The 20193-nt window shown below is 33.1% G+C and overlaps 1 protein-coding gene across 1 annotated transcript; it reads right to left on the bottom strand.

Annotated features, from left to right (window-relative positions):
- Positions 1-6556: 6556 nt before the first annotated feature.
- On the bottom strand, positions 6557-8369 carry LOC143591410 (CASP-like protein 1). Its single transcript, XM_077071619.1, has 3 exons — positions 7922-8369; positions 7681-7810; positions 6557-6945 (listed from the first exon to the last, which is right to left on the bottom strand). Exons 1-3 carry the CDS (start codon positions 8206-8208, stop codon positions 6706-6708), a joined length of 657 nt encoding a protein of 218 aa, XP_076927734.1. The 5' UTR covers positions 8209-8369; the 3' UTR covers positions 6557-6705.
- Between the last annotated feature and the right edge of the window lie 11824 nt (positions 8370-20193).

Raw genomic sequence — 20193 nt, 5'->3', positions numbered from 1 at the left:
CAGGGCTATGTGTTATGCATCATTTGTTACGTCAGCATCACTTCAACTTTTCCTCCATCATTCAACCCATCGTATACTTAATTTTCCACATTTCTATTTATTTATATATTTAAATACCAAAAGAAAATGAAAAAGAAATTAAAAAAGAAAGAAAAAAACTTTTTGGAGGAATGGGATTATAATGACAAGTGCAAGGGTGGTCATTTACACCCCATCACTAGTGACCGGAGAGAGAGAAAAAACCGGGGGGGGGGGGGGGGGGGGGGGGGTTCTCAAAGGCAGTGGCGGAGCCACACCATCACCACCGTGTTCGGTCGAACCCCGTTCTTTTTCGGTTTTATATATAATCTATAGTGTTTGATTAACGAGCGAACCCATTCTTTTTCGGCGAGCGAACCCATTATCGTTTTAAAAAAAGTATATTCGAACTCATTGCTTATAAAAAGTTTAGTTAAAATAAATAAAAACATCAGCCATCGATTCAGCAACCGATCAACTTTTTTCTTCACCGTTCGCCTCAAGGTTTCAACCATCGCCAACAACCAATACCTGTTGGTCTATCGTTTGAGAAGTGTTTTTTTTCAATGAAGCATGTGAAGTCGGATTTGCATAATCATTTGGGTGACGATTATATAAATGATGCTTGTATTTGTTGTATTGATAATGATTCTTTTTCAAAGTCGCGATTGAAGATATTTTTCAAAACATGAAAACATGTAAGAAAAAATTAAAATATGCAATATCTTTATGTTTAATGACTTTGTATTTTAATGACTTTGCATTTTATTTATCTAACCGAATGATCAACCTGACCCGACCTGACCCATTTAGGCACGAAAACTTTGACTCCGGGAAAAAAAATCAAGTATCGAAAATTCTGAACTCATAAGAAAAAGTTTCTGGCTCCACCACTACTCATGGGCGTCAGTACCTCATGAATCTCCAAAGATCCTTCCTAGTGTACTGTAACATCCTACTTTCGGTTATATTAATAAAATAAAGTTCGTTTATTTTATAGCGGGTCGTTATCGGTTTAGTTGAATAGAATACGAGATGGACTTGTGTTGGGTAAATGGATATGGGTTATGGACTTGGGTTATGGAGGAATGAAGGAAAGACCATGGGCTTAAGCCCATGATCAAAAATATATATACCCTTAATCCTCCATTTAATTCATTTACACATATCACTTACACCATCCAAAACACACACTTAAGATTTTCTCTCTAGTTTCTCTCTCACTCTAGCCGAAATATAGAAGAAGAAACGGATCCCGACCCAAGGTATGATAGTATTTTGTTGTAGGAGCTTAAATCCGTTAGATATAATCATGAAACGACGAGCCGACACCGTTAAACCGTTTAAGTCACGAGATCCGGATGGAATCGGGTATAAACCGAACCTATGATGAGCTTAGGGGTCACCCTAGCTCAGATCTGGATCGAACGGGACGAAAAACGGTGAAAAACGAGTTAAAACTCGTTTTTCCGACGTGTTCGCGGTTTTCCGGCGGCTTTCCGGAAAAGGCGGCGCCGGAATAGTGGTACGAGGTTAAGGGGAATGTCAGGGAATGTTCTGACATTCCTGACCTAACCCTAGTTCGCTATGGGGACTTAACGAACTGAGGGTGATTCGCTATGGGGACTTAACGAACTGAGGGTGATTCGCTATGGGGACTTAACGAACTGAGGGTGATTTGTTAGTCGATTCGCATAAGGGGGCACAGCGAACTAGCCCTAGTTCGCCTATGATTCGTCTCTGATTCGTTAAGGGAAAAGGGTAACGAATTTCCCTTGATTCGTTATGACCAGTTCGTTAAAGGAGATAACGAATTAGAAAGTCCAATTCGTGTAAGTAACCAGTTCGTTAAAGGTTCCAATTCGTTACAAGAACCAGTTCGTCATGGCAAGTCAGTTCGTTAAGGATAAGTAACGAACTAGAAGTTTAACAGAATGACAGAATGGTCCCTGGACTTAGAAAAGAATGATTTAATTACAAATAAGCCCTTGAACTTTTAAGTAGCATATTATTCAATGATTCAAAATGCTAATGGAAAATGTGTTAAGACAGTTAATGAAAATAAAATTTTTCCAAGCTGACCTGGCAGCTTAACCCCAGCCAGGGGCTCTGCCCCTTGGACCCCGCTAGGGGCTGCCGCCCCTAGAACCCCGCTGCCAGGGGCGCTGCCCCCGGACCCCCGTTCGTTGAGGGTAATAATTAAACTAGAAAGACGATATGTGAGTGATAATTATTGATACGTATAATTATTATACAGTTAGTCGCGCACAGCTAAAGAAGGGGATAACCGTAAACGGTGAACGCAACCGCCTTGAGGTGAGTTTCTAGCCCCACTTCCTTGTTATGTTTTCGGGGCTGTGTACATACTCGATGTGATAGTGAATACACTTATCTTAAGTGATAAGTGTATGTCTTGTATGATTTATGTATGATGATTGCTTGACGGTGCGTGAACGATCTTCGGATATCGCATGAACCGTCAGGTGGTAGTTAAGACATGATTGATAAGTATGATGAGAGATATGATGTATGTATGAATATATGATGTATGCATAATGTATGTATGTTATGATGATGGTACGTGAACGCTCTTCGGAGATTACACGTATTGTCAAGGAAAGCATGTATGAACAGGTATGGTGCAGTTACACGAAACAAAAGGGACCAGACCCTTATAATATCTGTGATGTTAGGGACCAGACCCTTATAATATCTGTGATGTTAGGGACCAGACCCCTATAATATATGTGATGTTAGGGACCAGACCCTTATAATATCTGTGATGTTAGGGACCAGACCCCTATAATATCTGTGATGTTAGGGACCAGACCCTTATAATATATGTGATGTTAAGGACCAGACCCTTATAATATCTGTGATGTTAGGGACCAGACCCTTATAATATCTGTGAGGTTATAGGGCGAAAGGCTCTTTAAAACGTATGATTATGTATGTATAGAAAGTATGAAAGTATATGCACTTATGCGTGTATGAAAGAAAGTTAAGAGGTTAAGTATGAAATGTAAGAATGTATTGTATGATTATATGATTAACTAGAACTCACTCAGCGTAGCTGACTTTTAGTATGCACGCAGGTGAGTAGAATGAGGCAGGTAGCTTGAGGAGGACACATGGCAGAGTTGGACGAAGCTGGCATCTGAAGATTTTGCTATGATGTTTTATTTTAAAAGACTATGTTTTGTTTTTAACTATGAATGCTCGATAAGACCAGAATTATGGTTATGGAATGTAATGGTTTGAATGTTTTTAATGTTCCGCGAATGTTTTAATTAACTCTGATATTTAGAACTGCGTTTATGAGTAAATCCAACACGAAAGTAGGGCTACCGGTAACGGGGCCTTACATGTACGTACACCCCATGGCCTAACAACTCATTTACAAAACATAATATATGCGTGATACGTCCAATAACATGATATCTGAGTATGCAACTTGTATTCATTTTCTGAAACGTAAGGATTTTGAAAACCCAAAGTTGATATTCTTTGAAAAACAAAATATTGGGATAAGGAGCCAAGTCAACCAACAAGTCAATTGAAATTTTTGATAAATTCTCAACAGGCTAAGAAATTCAAAGTACTATTGGTTCTCAATTTGGGACATCAATGGAACTCCTTTAAATTTCAAGAGAGCATATATGGTATTGGGGACCATCTCATAAAAAACACAAACTTGCATATGTGAACCAAAAGCTCAAAGGCATCATACCTAGAATAAACCAACTTATTTCAAAAGAATATTTACAAAATAAACTAGAATGCTCTTTATAAAAGAAGCTAGAAACTACCTGGACACAAGCAAGGGGAAAATAGTGAGCATACGGTAGAGAAGAATAACAGTGTAATTCTCCTTTGACAGAAGATAATCTGAGCAATTCCATAATTTTGGAGCACGTTAGTTCCGCCAAAGGAGAATTGCCCTGTCATTCTAAATCTCTCCAATTTACGAGGAAATCGACAATGGGTTAGTCAGAAATATTCATTTTCGATCCCAAATTTTGCATGTTCTTTTAACATGAATTCATGTCAGGATACTCATGATACACAGAAATTGGGCTGGAAATACACATGCATACAATGAAAATCAGATTATTTTGCATCATGTGTAAGAGGTAACTCAATGCTATTATGAGTCATAATTAAAGCACGTTGCTAAAAAAAGGACAAAGATATTATATTTTTCATACCACTTCTATTTTAAATACGCTCTTTTTAAGGTTCATGTTGGTTTCTTTTCTCTTGCTTTCCATCTTGTTCAATTGTTGTCCTTCCAATGATTTTGGACTCTTCTTCTCTACAAAAACACTTACAAGAATGTGGTGGCTGGGGCTATATTAATTAGTTTCATGGAGAGATTATATATACAAGTATGCGGTGGCGAACACAAGAAAATTTTTTATTAGTGTCAAATATTTTTGGTGTTGAGATGTCTATGAAGAAGTATTTGCTCTCGGGTCAGGTCTAGTCATTGATCAAAATACTTTTACGGGTTTGATTCGTGTCATCAAACTTTTATTTTACTGGATTTAAATTGGGTAACCGAATTTTGGGGTTTTCGTAAGTTATAGTACTGTAGTTCCAAGGTTTTTGTTACAGTCGATAACAGTTCATAAATTGATTAAAGTCATTTTTTGGTTCACACCTTTTTGTTAAGTTATTTCGTGTAGTCACAAAATGATAACTAACAAGTTAACACTTAACAAGGAACAACTAAGTAATAAGCTATCGACGTAAGTACGTAACATTTAAAATTACGGATTTAACATACTATTCCACTACAAACTCAACCTGCCTAAGAAGTAATTCAATAAGCAAATCAATTATAAGAGTTCTAGTGTAAAAGACAAAGTTAAGTGATGTTTGGCAGAACCAAAGAATTCATATTACGCGATTGTCGAACTGTTTAAGTGATGTTTGACAAAGTTATTAGTCACTATACACATCTAAATCGTTCATTTTATTTTTGTAATAGGCTGCTTGCAACTTTATAATTAACAAATATATGTTCTCCTAACTTATAACCTTGCATATTACCATGGTGTTGAATATTCGGTTTTAAATCTCTTAAACAAAAAATCGAGCCAAACCAAAATCGTGAAACAAACTGAGTTATACATTTGGTTTTTCATTTGGTATGTAACAAAAGCGGAACTGGGTTTTCGGTTCCAAGATTCTCATTTCGGTTCAAAGTAAAATAAACAGAACTTGTATGATTTCGCTTTGGTTTTATTTTATTCATATTGGAACCTATAGTATTAGGGTTTAGTACCGAGCCCACGGGCCAGATTATCTCTATATAATGTAACCTTATATTAAATGGAAATCAATAAAAAGTCTTGACCACTATCTTACATGGTATCCGAGCCATAAGGTTCTGACCTTTCTTCTTCCTCACAAATACAAACCCTAGCCATCGCCACTTGATACAACCACTAGACGGGGCGGTGTGCCGTCGCTGCCGCCGCTCTTTTGTAGCGTGCCGACCGCTTCCGCTGCCGCCCTGTCCCATCTCCGTTTTGGTTTCGTTTATATTTTTATTTTTTAAGTTAATTTATGTCAAATAAAGCTTCGTTATCATCGGCTGCCTTCCAATCCATATTGATTTCACTGTAACTTTTTGATGCAATTATTTTCGGTTGATGACATCATTGTTTGACTTTCATCACAAAAGTATACAATGATTTGAGTTTATGCTAATTTTCTCGAACAAGATATATAAGCACTTTTGTGGTACCTTTGTGTTTTATCTCTTGCAGATTTGGTTTTTACTTCATCTTGGTTGGGTTATTTTCTTTTACTAGTTCTCTTTATTTCTAAACAGTTGCGGTTGCTTCTTTTTCCTGTTTTTCTATAATTATTTTACCGGTGTTTTAGCCACGATAAGGACCACGTTCCACGGCCACCGAGTTCAAACTACGGTTTGATTAGATTAGTTTTTTAATCTCTTTTTAAGATCTACGGATCTCATATCTTGATCTACGGATCCAAGAGACCGCCGTTGATCACGGTCACTGGCATTTCTTTCTTATTGTTCTTTCTTTTTCATTCTATTTAAGATCTTCGGATCTAAAAGCACGCCGCATGCTAAGCCTCAATAGACTGACACATGACTACGGTCATTGGTTGTGAACTTACCGCTAGCCGGTTATCATTCCGGGAACCAAGAACCAATGAACTACAATCGTGTAATCCCAACAAGCACAATCATGCAAACTATGGATGGCACAATCAACCGATAAATGGATGGAGATATCAACACTATATGGACTTGATGGCAAAAGTTTTGATTTTTGAGTCGATTGAAGCACATTTATTGTATTATTATTGTTATGTTTTTTATATGTATTGTTTTCCAGTCTAAGCATCCGATTCTCTACCGCTATGACTGCGGGGGAGTATTGGAACCTATAGTATTAGGGTTTAGTACCGAGCCCACGGGCCAGATTATCTCTATATAATGTAACCCTATATTAAATGGAAATCAATAAAAAGTCTTGACCACTATCTTACAATTCATTATTCTTTTCCTTGAAAATATTGGATATTGCAAGCCTTTACATCATAATTCAGACTCAAACTGACAAAAAATAAAAAGCATGAACTTAAACAAGTTAAATGGTAGAACGTGAAATAGCAACAAACCGGTACATACGTAAATATGTTTGTTTATGGACCAAACTTTTGACTCACAAGTTTCTTCCAAAGAGTGTAATATGAGTGCCAAACTAGTAGTAGAACTGCGATGATGGATACGATTGCCATAGTGGTAGCCGCGGATAAGTGGTGACAGTAGGATCCAAATGCATTGCAGATCTCATTCCAGAACGAATATTTATTCCCTCTGAGGCCAATCCATGATACCGCTAGTTCAGTTCCTACCGCTGAGGATAGAATAGCTAACAATAGCTGCATACACCAAACATGTATTAATTAGTTCATACCTTATTGTTGTTATTATTATTATACTAGGATATTGGCCCATGTTACACACGGGTGGAAAATACTTCAAACGTCATATATATGTAGATATCATAAGAATTATTTACCGTATTCTCTACAAAACCACAAGATGTAGGAAACATATGTATAAATATACAAATTATTGAATTGCTAAATAATAGCCGTACTAAAAAAGGGAACACAATCAGTTATAAATAATTAACTGTGGTAAAAATTGGTTTTTAAAACATTTGAAAAGAAATAGTTGGTTATGATTATAGAAAACATTAATTAGTGAGGTTATGATTCTAGAAAACATTAATTCGTGAATTATGTGCCAATTCTATAAATGGAAACCGGATGACTTGGAAGCCTACGTGAATATGCTACTGAAGGTCATGTGGATATCTTGTATTGCTTTAATAATATAATAAGATTGAATCATGGCTAGTCCCTCAGTAATATTTGTTAGCCGAGTTTATTATCTATTATAGTTATCATACTAAATGCTTTTAGATCATGGTTTGTTTGTTTATTAGTTATAATCATACGTCCGGTTTGAATATTAAGAACCTTATGAACATTTTATCGTTATCAACTTATCATTAATTAATTTTTTAGCTTTATCATGATCTCTTTTCATAGAAATCTATATTTAATACTCTATAATTAATCTATTTGTAAGAGACTAGCAGCACTTACAGAATCTAGTATCGCGAAACAAAACTGCAGCTTTATCGAGCTTCTTCCTGTCTTCTTCAGATGTAAAACTGATGCAACACCAGTGATGATGCTATACAAGCCAGCCGTAGAGAACGCTGCTACAAAGTATCTGCATCATAATTCATAAGTTAAGTTATATACTTACATGTAACATGTTAGCCGAGTTTATTATCTATAGTTCACAATGCATGTCAGTTGAAACTAGTGTTATGTTACTTACATATAAGCTGGAGACTGATTCCAATTTGCATCCAATGGTACTACAGTGGTTGGCGATAAGGGTAATGGCACCAGCTTGCTTTGTTTAGATGTGACCATAATAATGACGGCAGCCACGCCCGCTACAAGCACCACCACCCTCAAGACTGCATCAATTACCACCTCATTGTTCTTGACACCATCTGCACTACTAGCCTTTTGCTCTAGTGCTTGTCCTGAGAACTTTATTGGTATCACCGTCTCAACGGCATCATGTAGAGGAGCGGTACTGCCATTAATTCGAGCCATTGTCACTAGAAGATTGACAGCACCAAAGAGAAGCTTGTGTAGTTGTGTTTATGTTGTCATGTATCTGTTATATTTATACAAGAAAAAAAGCGTCTCCTATTTGGCAGGATACATAATTATGATAATGCATGTGGATAATTAAATACATATGGTACAAGTTTAAAATGCGTATTATATTACACATAAATTAATTTGCTTTTGTATTGATTTAATGCCTCTTCATCTTTTTCTCAAAGCAAAGGGAACTAGTTAACTACCACTTATTTAACTTTTATGCCATGATATTGATTGCTGGATATATGTACCTGCTCCCTAACTTAACCATCCTCTTGAATTTTCGTTTTGTAGCACTTGAGTGACATATGTGGATATATATTACTATATATAGTAAAAGATAATAAATTTAAATCGTTTATTTTATTTTATTTAACACGTTATACATGACTAGCATGACATAAACTAATCGTATAAACGATGTTAGTGGAGCTCGAGCTTGTCTAAGCTCAAGTTTAGTAGTCTAGGGGTCAGCATAACTTAATCGTTAATCGAGATTAACCGAATGAACCAAATCCTTGGTAAATAAATTTTCAAAATGTGTATTATTGATTAAATACTTGTGTGTATTATTTAAATTCTATTATATATATAATTAAAATTTTTATATATTAGAAATATATGTTAGTAATTATTTTTTTTAATTATTTTATTATGTATAATACTTATATACCATGTAGTAATATACTTGTTAGATAAAATAAAACTGATTACATTTTTATATAATAGACTTGTTTAGGCTCACGAGCCTAGTCAAGCTCATAATGTAAAACCGAGCTCCGATTAGGTCATTAAATGAACTCTAATTTATCCTCAATCTCAAGCTTAGCACATTTAAACCCAACTTGATTTAAGCTTTTACTCAGCCAATCTTAAGTAGTTAATGAACTAGCCCGTCTCAATTTAAAATTTTATTGATCCAGTTTTAAATGGCTTGTCAGGAAATGATTTAAATCCATCGGAAACAAATTAGAAACATTTAGTAATTAGTAAAATAGAAAAACAAGGCAAAAATATGTTATTAATAATACGATTGCGTATTTATATTTTTCTTAAATTAGGCTCAAAACTCGTTTAACCTATTATTTATAAAAATTATCTTAATTATTATGTATTAACAAAAAAATAAAGGGCGAAAATCATGCCGACTCCCCACATCACATGAATTGGATTGGTGATGCGGCCAACGTCCATGAAGCAATTCACTAGGAGATGCTTTAGCCTTTTTAAGGTGTTTCTTTTTTTCCTTGAAAAGCGTCTAGCGCTGTGACATGAGTGACTCTCTTGAAGGGCCATAACACTTGTCTTACCGCATTATCAAAGTTGTTGGTCATACTTCAAAGCACGCACGTGAGTCAGGATCAAATATGAGACTCCTCAAAAGAAAGCCCTAGAGGAAATCCTCTTATCACTTCATCAAAATGGTGATGGCTAGAGATGCTTTAAGTGAACGTAACTCTATTTGGTCTTTAAACGTGTGCTAAGGAAAAAGAAAATTAGGTGATTCTTAACAACAAAAGTGCTTTGTTTTCTTGAACTGCTAAGCATCAATTATTGTTGACTATTTTTTTTTACATTCTTTTGTTTTTTCTAAGTAGTCGAGCACGATGTTTTGTATATATTAAAGAAAAGCGACCACTTTATAGTACTATAAACAAATTTCTTTTTTCAAAAACATGAATACAATATATAGAGAATTATATAATATTAAAATTAGTGATCGAAACACATGCTAGAGCATTAACAACGTCATACACCTATAAACTATCATATCAAATTCCAAACTTTTCTCTTTACAATAAAATATTTACAAACCTCACTAAAAATTTGTTAAAATTGGATCTATCCATTTATCTAAATGTCTACCAAAAAATTTTATTTGTCACTCTCTGGTTGCTCCCCACGCCTCTCAAGCCACCAGATTGCTTGACTTGTGATTTGAGGTTTCTCATGCGTTTGACATGAATTCGCGGTTATGGGTCCCACCAAACCCATATAGTCCTTAAATTGTTATAATATCTCATTTATTTGTGAAGCCTTTCATAATCAAACAATAATTATCGCAGGTCATAAGTTTCACATAACCCAGATATTCCTTAAATGAATTATAACATCTCATTTATTTGTAACATAACCCCTTTAATTATCAAATAATAATTTACGCGGGTCATAGGTCTCACGAAACCCATATAGCCTTTACGGGTTATAACATCTCAATTATTTGTGAAGCTCTTTTATCATCAAACCCTAATTTAAGTTTTCTCCTCTCATATTCTTTGTCGTCAGTTTTCCTCTCCTTCGTTGGTTAACTTCCAATTACCACCCACTATTGTCAACATCCTCTCTCATGCATCAACCACATTCGTCACCTACATCAATAGCCCTTTTTTCATAAGACAACTATTTGTGTTCATGTTTGTTTGTTTAAAAAAATCAACATGTTCGTGTACGTTTGTGTTCATTCGTTAAAAAACTAAAAAGCCCTACACATCTCAATTGAAAGAGCTCAAACGTTAAAAAGTAGTAATTATAAACGTAAACAAAAATACGTTAAATAAAAATAATATATATTGTCAACAACATGTGCTGAGCGAGTAACCACGATTTGATATTATATAATAAATAAAGATAACCAGTTCTATTTACGACTGTGAATTACAACAATTAATGTAAACAATTAATGTCTTTTCCTGACACTAGGCCAACTACTCGAACGTCGTATGATCATACTATGAGGATGATGATGAGATACCAAGCAGACAAAAACAATAAACACATAGTCATATAACAATTAGCAATCAAACAACACACAACTTTTAGAATGGCAATTGAGATATTTAGGTATAATAAACATGTGATTTTGTACGCATAGAGCCCCAAAAACAAAAGTATGAAAAGGGGGTGTGATTACTCATCTTTTTATATTAGACGAGTTAAAGAAGGAGATGAACGAGAATTAAGCTAGCCGAACAAATTAAATGAATATGACGAGTATAAACAGTACCCGTACTATCAGATCTGACCCAGATTTGACAGCTTAGGCTTTTAATTTTTCCATTTTCTTTTTATATTAATATGTTTTTATTTTATTTATTAATCTTTTTATATTAAAAATTTTGATTAGTATTATTAATATTAAGTGTTTAATTTCTTATATTAATTTTATTATAAATGTAATATTATAAAGTTCTGCCATATTTTTTACAAGATATTTTTTTGATAAAATTAAGTTTTACCATTTGAAATGATGGATGTTTAGAGAACACTTGTCATTTCAAATGACATGACTTAATATTTAAGAAAAAAACCTACCCAAAAAAGTATGATTGAACTCAACTTATATTATATTTATTAATTAAAAGTAATATTAATATATTAATTAAAAATACTAATTATTTGTCTTTTTAATCATACTACTTAATTATTAATAATTAAAAAATAAAAGTAAAAACATATTAGTCTTTTTAATAATACAAATTATTTTTTAATAATTAATTATAAATTATATTATTTTATAAACAATGTATTTTAAAGAATAAAGTAAAAGTAAAACGTATCTATACTATATAATAAACAAAACTTTCTTATTCATATGTCATCACTATATTAATTCTTACAAAATTTTCCTTCCTCTCTTTCATATTAAATACATTTATCTTTATTATTAATAATTTTGTATTTTAAATTTCTTTCCTCTCTCTCATATTAAATACATTTTTTTTCTTTTTAATCATTCAAACTTTTAGAAGACAAATTAACTATTGAAGTATTCTTAGTGTTTATGTTAATTCAAACGACTGGTTTTTTAACCGGTTAAAGTATCAAACATGGTTCAACTCAAAACAATTTATTATTAGAATGAGTTTCGATCTACGAGTTGGTTTAAAAAAGTAGTCATTTACAACATTTTTTTAATTTGCTATTTAATCAACCCATCATTTATGTTAAGTTTATCATCTTAAAAATCCACAAAAATATTAACACTATACTACATGTTTTGGTTTTTCATGCGGTAAAGACAACTTCTTACCTTTGGAATACAAATGTTAAACGTTAGCACATTGTTAATCAGACGATGAATTGACTTTGTATATCCTTATATTCTTCATATGGTATCTATCAAACATAAAATGATACATTACAAGAAAGTATTAGTTTCTTCACTTTTTAAATGATCTCAAAATATAAGGTTGTTAAGTCATAGGTTAATTCTAAAAGCTGATGATGTTGATTAAAATATTAACTAGAAAATTGTTCTATGCAATGAAATTAAGCTACATGTGAAATTACAATATGATAACCGTGCTATAGAAGCCGAAATAATATTGGAACTCACAATTTTATTGATTTATTTTTTAAATCCTACACCTTTAGATAAAAGTACTAATTTCAAAGAATGAAAATTTCACTTAATTTTTGTTTGGAATGAAGATTAACAAAAACGAGGGTCAATCATTGTAGATTGTTGGTTTGTTTTTTAGAAAATTTGTTTTAACTCATGACCAGTTATTTGTTGCATTATCTAGAGTTAAAATCAGAAACAATGTGAAACTACTAAGTTTTGAAAAAACAAGTAAATTTACAAATAAAACTATACATATTGTGTATCAAGAAATATTTAGAGATTTATAAATTTTCTATTTCCATATTGTATAGTGTATAATTTATTATACCATATAATATATCTTTATATCTGTTAAACATATTTTTTTTGTATGTCACATTATATTATTGTTTAAATAAATTTATTTATTCTAAACCGTGTGCTACACGGGTAACTAACCTAGTTAATACAATAAATATAAAACAAAAAATGAGACTTTGGAGTTGTCAATCAAATGTTAAATATGGCAGATGTTGTTCATTGTCATTTGATGACGGATGTCCAGACGACAATTGCCATTTCTAATGACAGATGTCTCTCAAAAGGCATTTTGACATATAGGGCAAATTACTGTGGGTATCGTGAACTGCCAGTTAAAGCGGAGGATTAGAGAAAGTGACATCCGCCTATTGAAATAACGGAACACACAAAAATTGTACAATGTCCGTCATTTCAAATGACAGAACACCACCTAATTGTCCACCTCACCCAACAGAAACTGACAGGACCTTTATATAATATGAGATTCGTCATTTCAAATGATAGATCTCTTAGAAACCACTACCACTATTTCTCTCTTCTAAAAACCATTTCATCCTTTTAAAATTTCCTATTTTTAAAAAGAATTCTATCATTTGTAAGACTTAACGTGATGAAAACAATACCAAACATCTTAGTTTAATGAATATTAATAACTAATAATTCTGACTGCCATGTATCATAAGTAAATCAACCATGATGAAAGATACTTAGCTTTCATAAACATTTAATACTTTTTTTAATTACACATGTATCATTATAAATTTATAATGAGTTTTGCTACATCCAAGCAAATTAAGTAGTGATGGTTAGGTCACTTATATATTTACGCTTCTTAACTCTATATGTAGGCACATATGGTTAGGTCACGTTGTATACATTCATGCTTCTTAACTTCATATATAGGCACCACATTGCCTGTTTAACCTCATTTCACTTCACCTTACCCTAAAGAAATTGTTTAACCCCCTTCACATCTCTTTATTTAATGAAAAGAGTAAACTGTGGTTTTCGTCCATGTGGTTTGTTCAAATTAGCGATTCTAGTCTAATAGTTTCAAATTTGTGATTTACGTCCATGTGGTTTCATTTCACTTGCAATTAAACCCGACCCACTAATCCTGATAAGTTTGGTTGTTAAACTCATCAGCGTGCCCCTCACGTGAGGACAGTTTTGTCCTTTTTTTACCCAAATAAACCCCAACCTAATCCCCAAGCCCCCACACGTGAGGGGCTGAGGTATATTTGGGAAATAAAAGATAAAATTGCCCCTTACGTGAGTGGTACGATGATGGGTTTAACGAGGCTAGTGGGGTCGGGTTTAGTTGCAAGCAAAATGAAACCACAAGGGAAACAATCGCATATTTGAAATTATTGGACTAAAAGCGCAGATTTGACAAACCACATAAACAAAAACCGCAATTCACTCTAATGAAATTTTGATTTATTAAATTATTGTGTGTGAAGAAAATTTTAAAACCTATTAACATTTTAACTCATCTTGTACGCCTCTTAACTTATGAAGGGGTCATTAACATGCCACTTGTTTATTCTTGACAAGTTCTGTACGTTTAGGTATACTCCTAGATTTTATTGTCGTTCTAACTTTTATTGAGTTTTTTCATTATAATATTCAACGGTCGTTTACACCAAGGTTAAACCCTTATTCAAAGGTTTTTTTTTCTTTCCACAAAATACTGAACTTCTATTAGAGCGTCCGGAAGCACAATAATTCTTTCTTATTGATACAATTTTTTGAATGTTTGGTGCCTCCATTTTTATTATTCTTTTTTCATCATTTATCAAGTTTTTGTTTATCTATCCATTTTACGATTTATTTTCTAAAATATTCTTTCTTTGACTTTTTTTTTGTCAATCTTGTTATGTTTGATCCACCCCTCCTGAACTGGGCTATGGAAGGAAATCATATTAAATGATCATGCATTGATGTGGGAAGAATGTGTTTATAATCTACCAATGAGTAATGATTAAGGTTAATTAGATGGAGATTGGATAATAGTATGGTTACATGAAAATCGAATCAGAACTTCAATAAATCAAGAGAGAATCTATATAATGGGAGCATCTGGTCACAACTATACATTAGACCTGAAACAAAATCTAAAAGGCAATGGCATGATGCCTAGAATAAACCAACTTTTTTCCGCGGAATGTTCTTGAGATATACTATTATGTGCATGATAAAAAGCATACCCCAGACACCAACACAACATATGCAAGGAAACTAGAGGAAGCAGCAAGCGTAAGGCGAGAAGAATAACAGCGCAGTTCTCCTTCGGCAGAAAACGAGTGCATTCACTAAAGTGAATTAGCTAGAGCACATTCTGCCAAAGGAGAATTGCCCTGCAATTCTGCAACTCTCCAATTCAAATGTGTGTACATATTTTTCACTTTCTACTGGCTTGTAGCATAGTCTATGGTATCTACTAAGTTATATGATTAGTGTATAATTTTGTAGATCGTTTCATATATTTTCAGCATTAATTATTAATCGGGCATCTGAATATCTGTTTGGAACCTCCAAGTTACTATCACGCTTAATCATTGATCTCAATGTAGATCAATGTTGTAGTCAAGTTTTTCATTTTGTATACACTTAGCAAATATTTATCCATTGATTATTTAATTACAAGATTTTTCTTTTGAGTAAATGATAATATCATGTGGATCGAACTTCCTTGTGATTTGTGACTAGCATGATAAATCTAGCAGATATGTCAAGTAAAGATCCGCGAACTTACTACTTCCTCGACTTTGGTGGTCTTACATCATAAGTTGACCTAAGAATGTAAGCACAGTTTCTCCCAAGAAGGAGATTTCCGGACCAAGGATTTACAATTCTTGAAGATTGGGTGTAGAATAACGTGGACAAAAAATAGCAGATAAATACCAAAACACTCGAGAAAATAGTAAGTTTGTCATGTTTAACAATAATCCTTATGTGTGAATATTTAAAAGTCATAACTAATTTGTGGTATTTGTGTCCATGGTGGTTTTTCTTGCTTGGTTCTAACTACCGATCTTTTTAAATGTTTTATAAACAGGATAGGGTAGCTAGCATATTTAAAAATAGAATCATAATCTCATTACAAGTACTACATAAACGAAGTTCCACTACTGTTTTTCGGTTCAACAAGTTAGGCACCATATGTCATATTTAATAAACTAATCTGCTGCTCCCTAGTTTCTTCATTACTATACGGTAACTTGAATACCGCTCATTAACTTAGGCACCAAATAGCATATTGTTGGCTTTTGGATCATGTGTATGCCACTTGTTGGTTGTTGGATCGTTTTAATTACGATATCCGGAGAAGGTACGTTTATAGGAAGACGAAGCTAGAGAATGTGTTACTTGGGAAAGTAGATTATCACAATATGAGAAATCAGATATTACTGGCTGGTGATCTAATTTACGTGATTTGGAAGATGTAACTCATTCTCAACTACTTCATAACTTAACCACTTGCTAAAATTCAGGAACTTTCACAATAGCTCAATGAACGGGGTCAAGCTTTCTCCTGGTTTGGGACCGATTCGGGTTTATATTCCACGCTAGCTTATTGATAAATTAATTTTAGGGACAATGTGAAAACGATATAAAGGTTAGAACAGGACCATGATTTTAAGGGCCTGAATAAAATGATAAGTGTATATCATTGTGGTATCGCTAACGAGCTAGGGTTACAATAAGCTAGCATGATTAATTTGGGAATTGGGATACGTAGTCGATCTTTTCATTTTGAATACACAATTTCTTTCGTTTTAATGCATACTAGGATAGAGGCCGTGCGATACATGGGTGGTTAGCGATATAAATTGATAAACAATTTTGCTAGTAATAATTATTAGTGAATTAACAATATATCATTTATAAGTTAAGAAGTCCAATTATTAAACAACAAAAAAAAGTTAAATTTAATGATTCATAAGATATAAATAATGATAAACAAAATTTTACAATTCAAAAATCTATAAAAACATTTTTTAATACAACATTGGGTATATTGACTTAAATGTTTTTGCTAGTAATAATTATTACTGAATTAACAATATATCATTTATAAGTTAAGAAGTCCAACACAATTACCACAATTAAGTGGAGTTGATAAGCACTTTAGTTTGAATCATGATGCCAATCTTCTTAGGTTCGAGACTTGTACCACACAATAACTTATTTTTCTAAATTTTACAAAACTTTACTACCATATGAAGATGGAAACTGGGTCATTTTTCTAGCATGAAAACCGGGTCATGGATTATAACGTAACTAAGCGGGTCAGTGTCCCATATTGTGTTCAGAAGAAGAGATAAAATAGGAAATTGTTCGCATGACATTTGCGTGACATCTTATGTGGATGCCCTAAAATGATATCATGTGGAAAAATCATCTTGGTATACTTAGAAGTTATATTAGATTGCTTTTAAGTAGACAAAGATGTTAATGGCAATATTTTCCATTCAATAATATTATTCCTATTCATGCCTTTTTTAGGAAAAAAAAAATGTCAACGCCAACAAGATGCTAATGCATCCCTTGATATCATGATGGAGGTCAATGAAATTGGATATACCTCTATATAAGTAGCATATCCATTCCATATGATTCCTTGCCCTCTAAATTAAAGTAATTTTTTGTTATGTCGATTTTCTTTCTTTCGATTTTACTATGATGGCATATTTACTTGTATGCTTTCCTTGAAAGATTATACTTTCTATGATATGCACACTCTCTCATTTATTCCGATTCCAAGTTTTGGAATAACAAAATAAGTTAAGTGATAAGGGATCGATTATCCATGAAATGCTTATAAATCTTTTGGTTGTCTCTAAAATGATAACCAGTCTTACCACACAAAAGTTTAATTTACATCACATAAGAATTCAGTAAAAAATTTAACCAATTAGATCAAGTGATAATTGTTGGAAACTGAAATCCTTAATGCACCTTGTAACCCCAGCCACACATGCCAACTATATTGTCCATTTTGGTTACGAGGAAATCGAAATCCTAAGGCAGAGAGTAAGGGGGTGAACGGGGGCGCGGCCACCTACGTGGCTCGCGAATACCTCTACACCCCTCAGGTGAGCCGGGACGCGGTTGGCCCCGGTGGCTAGGACCGCGGGGCTAATCTAGCCGTTGGAGGTTTCGTTTTAAAATAAATAGCCGTTGGCTATTTTAATGTTTTTTTTTAACCTATTATAAATAACTACCCAATTTTATAACAATAACATACCATTCTCACTACATTTCTCTCTAATAATTTAAAAACATCTCTAAGTTTCTCAAATTTAAAACCATGTCGGGCTCGGGTTACGGTAATATCAACACACAACCGGAGCCGGCTAAACCCGCAGAACAATCCCAAAAAGGTAAGGAGAAGAAAACGGAGAAGCGGGATTGGTGAAGCTCGAGATAAAATTTAATGAATTGTCAAATACCCTCCTCTCGATTAGTGAAGCTCGACATACAAAAAATCGGTTAAAGAGTTTGGCATTTCTAGCTAAAGACTTTAGCCACCTACCGCTATCCGACCAAGCGATAATGGAGGAAGAAAAGGATCTTATTCGGAAGAAATTGACGGAAAAAAAAATAAAAACACTATTTTTATGTATTTTAAATTTATGTTTTTATTTTCCTATTTATTTATGTATTAATGAAGTATTTTAATTTATTACTAGGAGAGTGCCCGTGCGATGCAGCGGGAAAGTGGAAACGCATACTTTGATATTCATTTAACAAATTTTTGGGTGTATTATTTTGTTTGAAACTATGAGACCTTTCACCAGTTCGGTTTCACAGTTGAAACCGAAGCTGGCCGTACATATTGAAATGCTAATTATTTACTTATTTAGTATGAGATATAATATATATTAGACATAGTTAAAATATAGTTAACCAAAGTTTTATTTAATACGAGCAAACTCGTCTATTACAACTTTAATTTAACCAAATTTCCAGTATGGTTTTTTATAATCTGTGTTCTTGTTATGATTTCGCATCCTATTTATTCTAATAAGGTTTATTATTTATGTGACCAAAGTTATCTTTGTTCACAGTATGAAACTCTTGATAACATATTAGTTGATGTTTAGTTTGAAGTGAATGTATATGTAGATTAATAATTCTTATTTTAATTTTTTAACTCGGATTATTTTATCAAAGTACAAACTATATCGAAACCTAATCGTTGGTAATGGTTCAGTTTAGCTGGGTTTTAATTAGAAACAATTTACTTTCGGTTTTCGACGACAAAAAAAAAACCGTGTAACCGCAAACACTTTTGCATAATTTTTTTTACTTCGAAAACTTTAGCAATATGATACTCAAATTAAAGATAATAAAATGCTCGTTTTCATGATATCATTTATTTTAAAAAATATTAACGTACAAAAAAGTTATGACCGTTTAAAAATCGTGGGGGTAGTTGGGTTAAAAGTGAAAATAAAATAATATATAAGTAAAAACCAAGGACCAATGTTGTAATTTTAGAGGATGAAACTTGTAATTATTTTGAAAAATTGCAAATGCAGTGAGATTTAAGGTTATAACTACCTTATACATTACATGTTGTAAATTATTTAAAAAGAGTGTCTTAATTTGCTTATCAATGGTATATTATATATAGTATAGATTGTGAGCATAAATAAAAAATAAATAAAAAACTGGATCAAGCCCCGGATCACCTGGACCACTACACCGGCTTGGTTGAGGGGTTTGATCCAGTGCAATGTCATACCCTACGTGTCAGGTTTTGCTTGGATCATTTGGGGCTTAACCAAACCCCATTACCCTTAGCCTTAATGCATCATGTAACCTGGCTCTTACATATTTACCCATTTAATAATGATCCTGGCGTGCTCTACAATTCATATTCAAAATACCCATGTTGACCAAACAAGTGAACAACTACCAAGCAAATTAAATATTCAAATTTTTTGATACTAAAATAAAAAAGCACCAAGTAAGCCCATGGGCTCTCTCCTAGTTTGCACCACAATTCGTTTGAAAACACCTTAAAACACCTACGACGACCAAAGAACCACCAAACAATTACAATAGCCGTAATTTTTAGTTTGATAGTAGAAAAAAAAAGCATCAAATAAGCCCATATATGGGCCCTCTACACAACTCAAGAATCCCCAACGGCCCCACTCATGCAAAACTTACAAGGAATATGATACATTTTTTATATTAAAATTAATAAAAAAAAATAACAATACTTTCGTTATTAATATGAGAAAACAAGTAGACCAAATAAAAATACA

Source organism: Bidens hawaiensis, unplaced genomic scaffold (genome assembly GCF_021521415.1).
Source record: "Bidens hawaiensis isolate Kalapana, Puna unplaced genomic scaffold, B.hawaiensis_p1.1 tig00039622_1, whole genome shotgun sequence".
Lineage (NCBI taxonomy): Eukaryota > Viridiplantae > Streptophyta > Magnoliopsida > Asterales > Asteraceae > Bidens > Bidens hawaiensis.
Note: the sequence above shows the minus strand (reverse complement) of the source record. Positions and strands in the feature narration are given on the sequence as shown.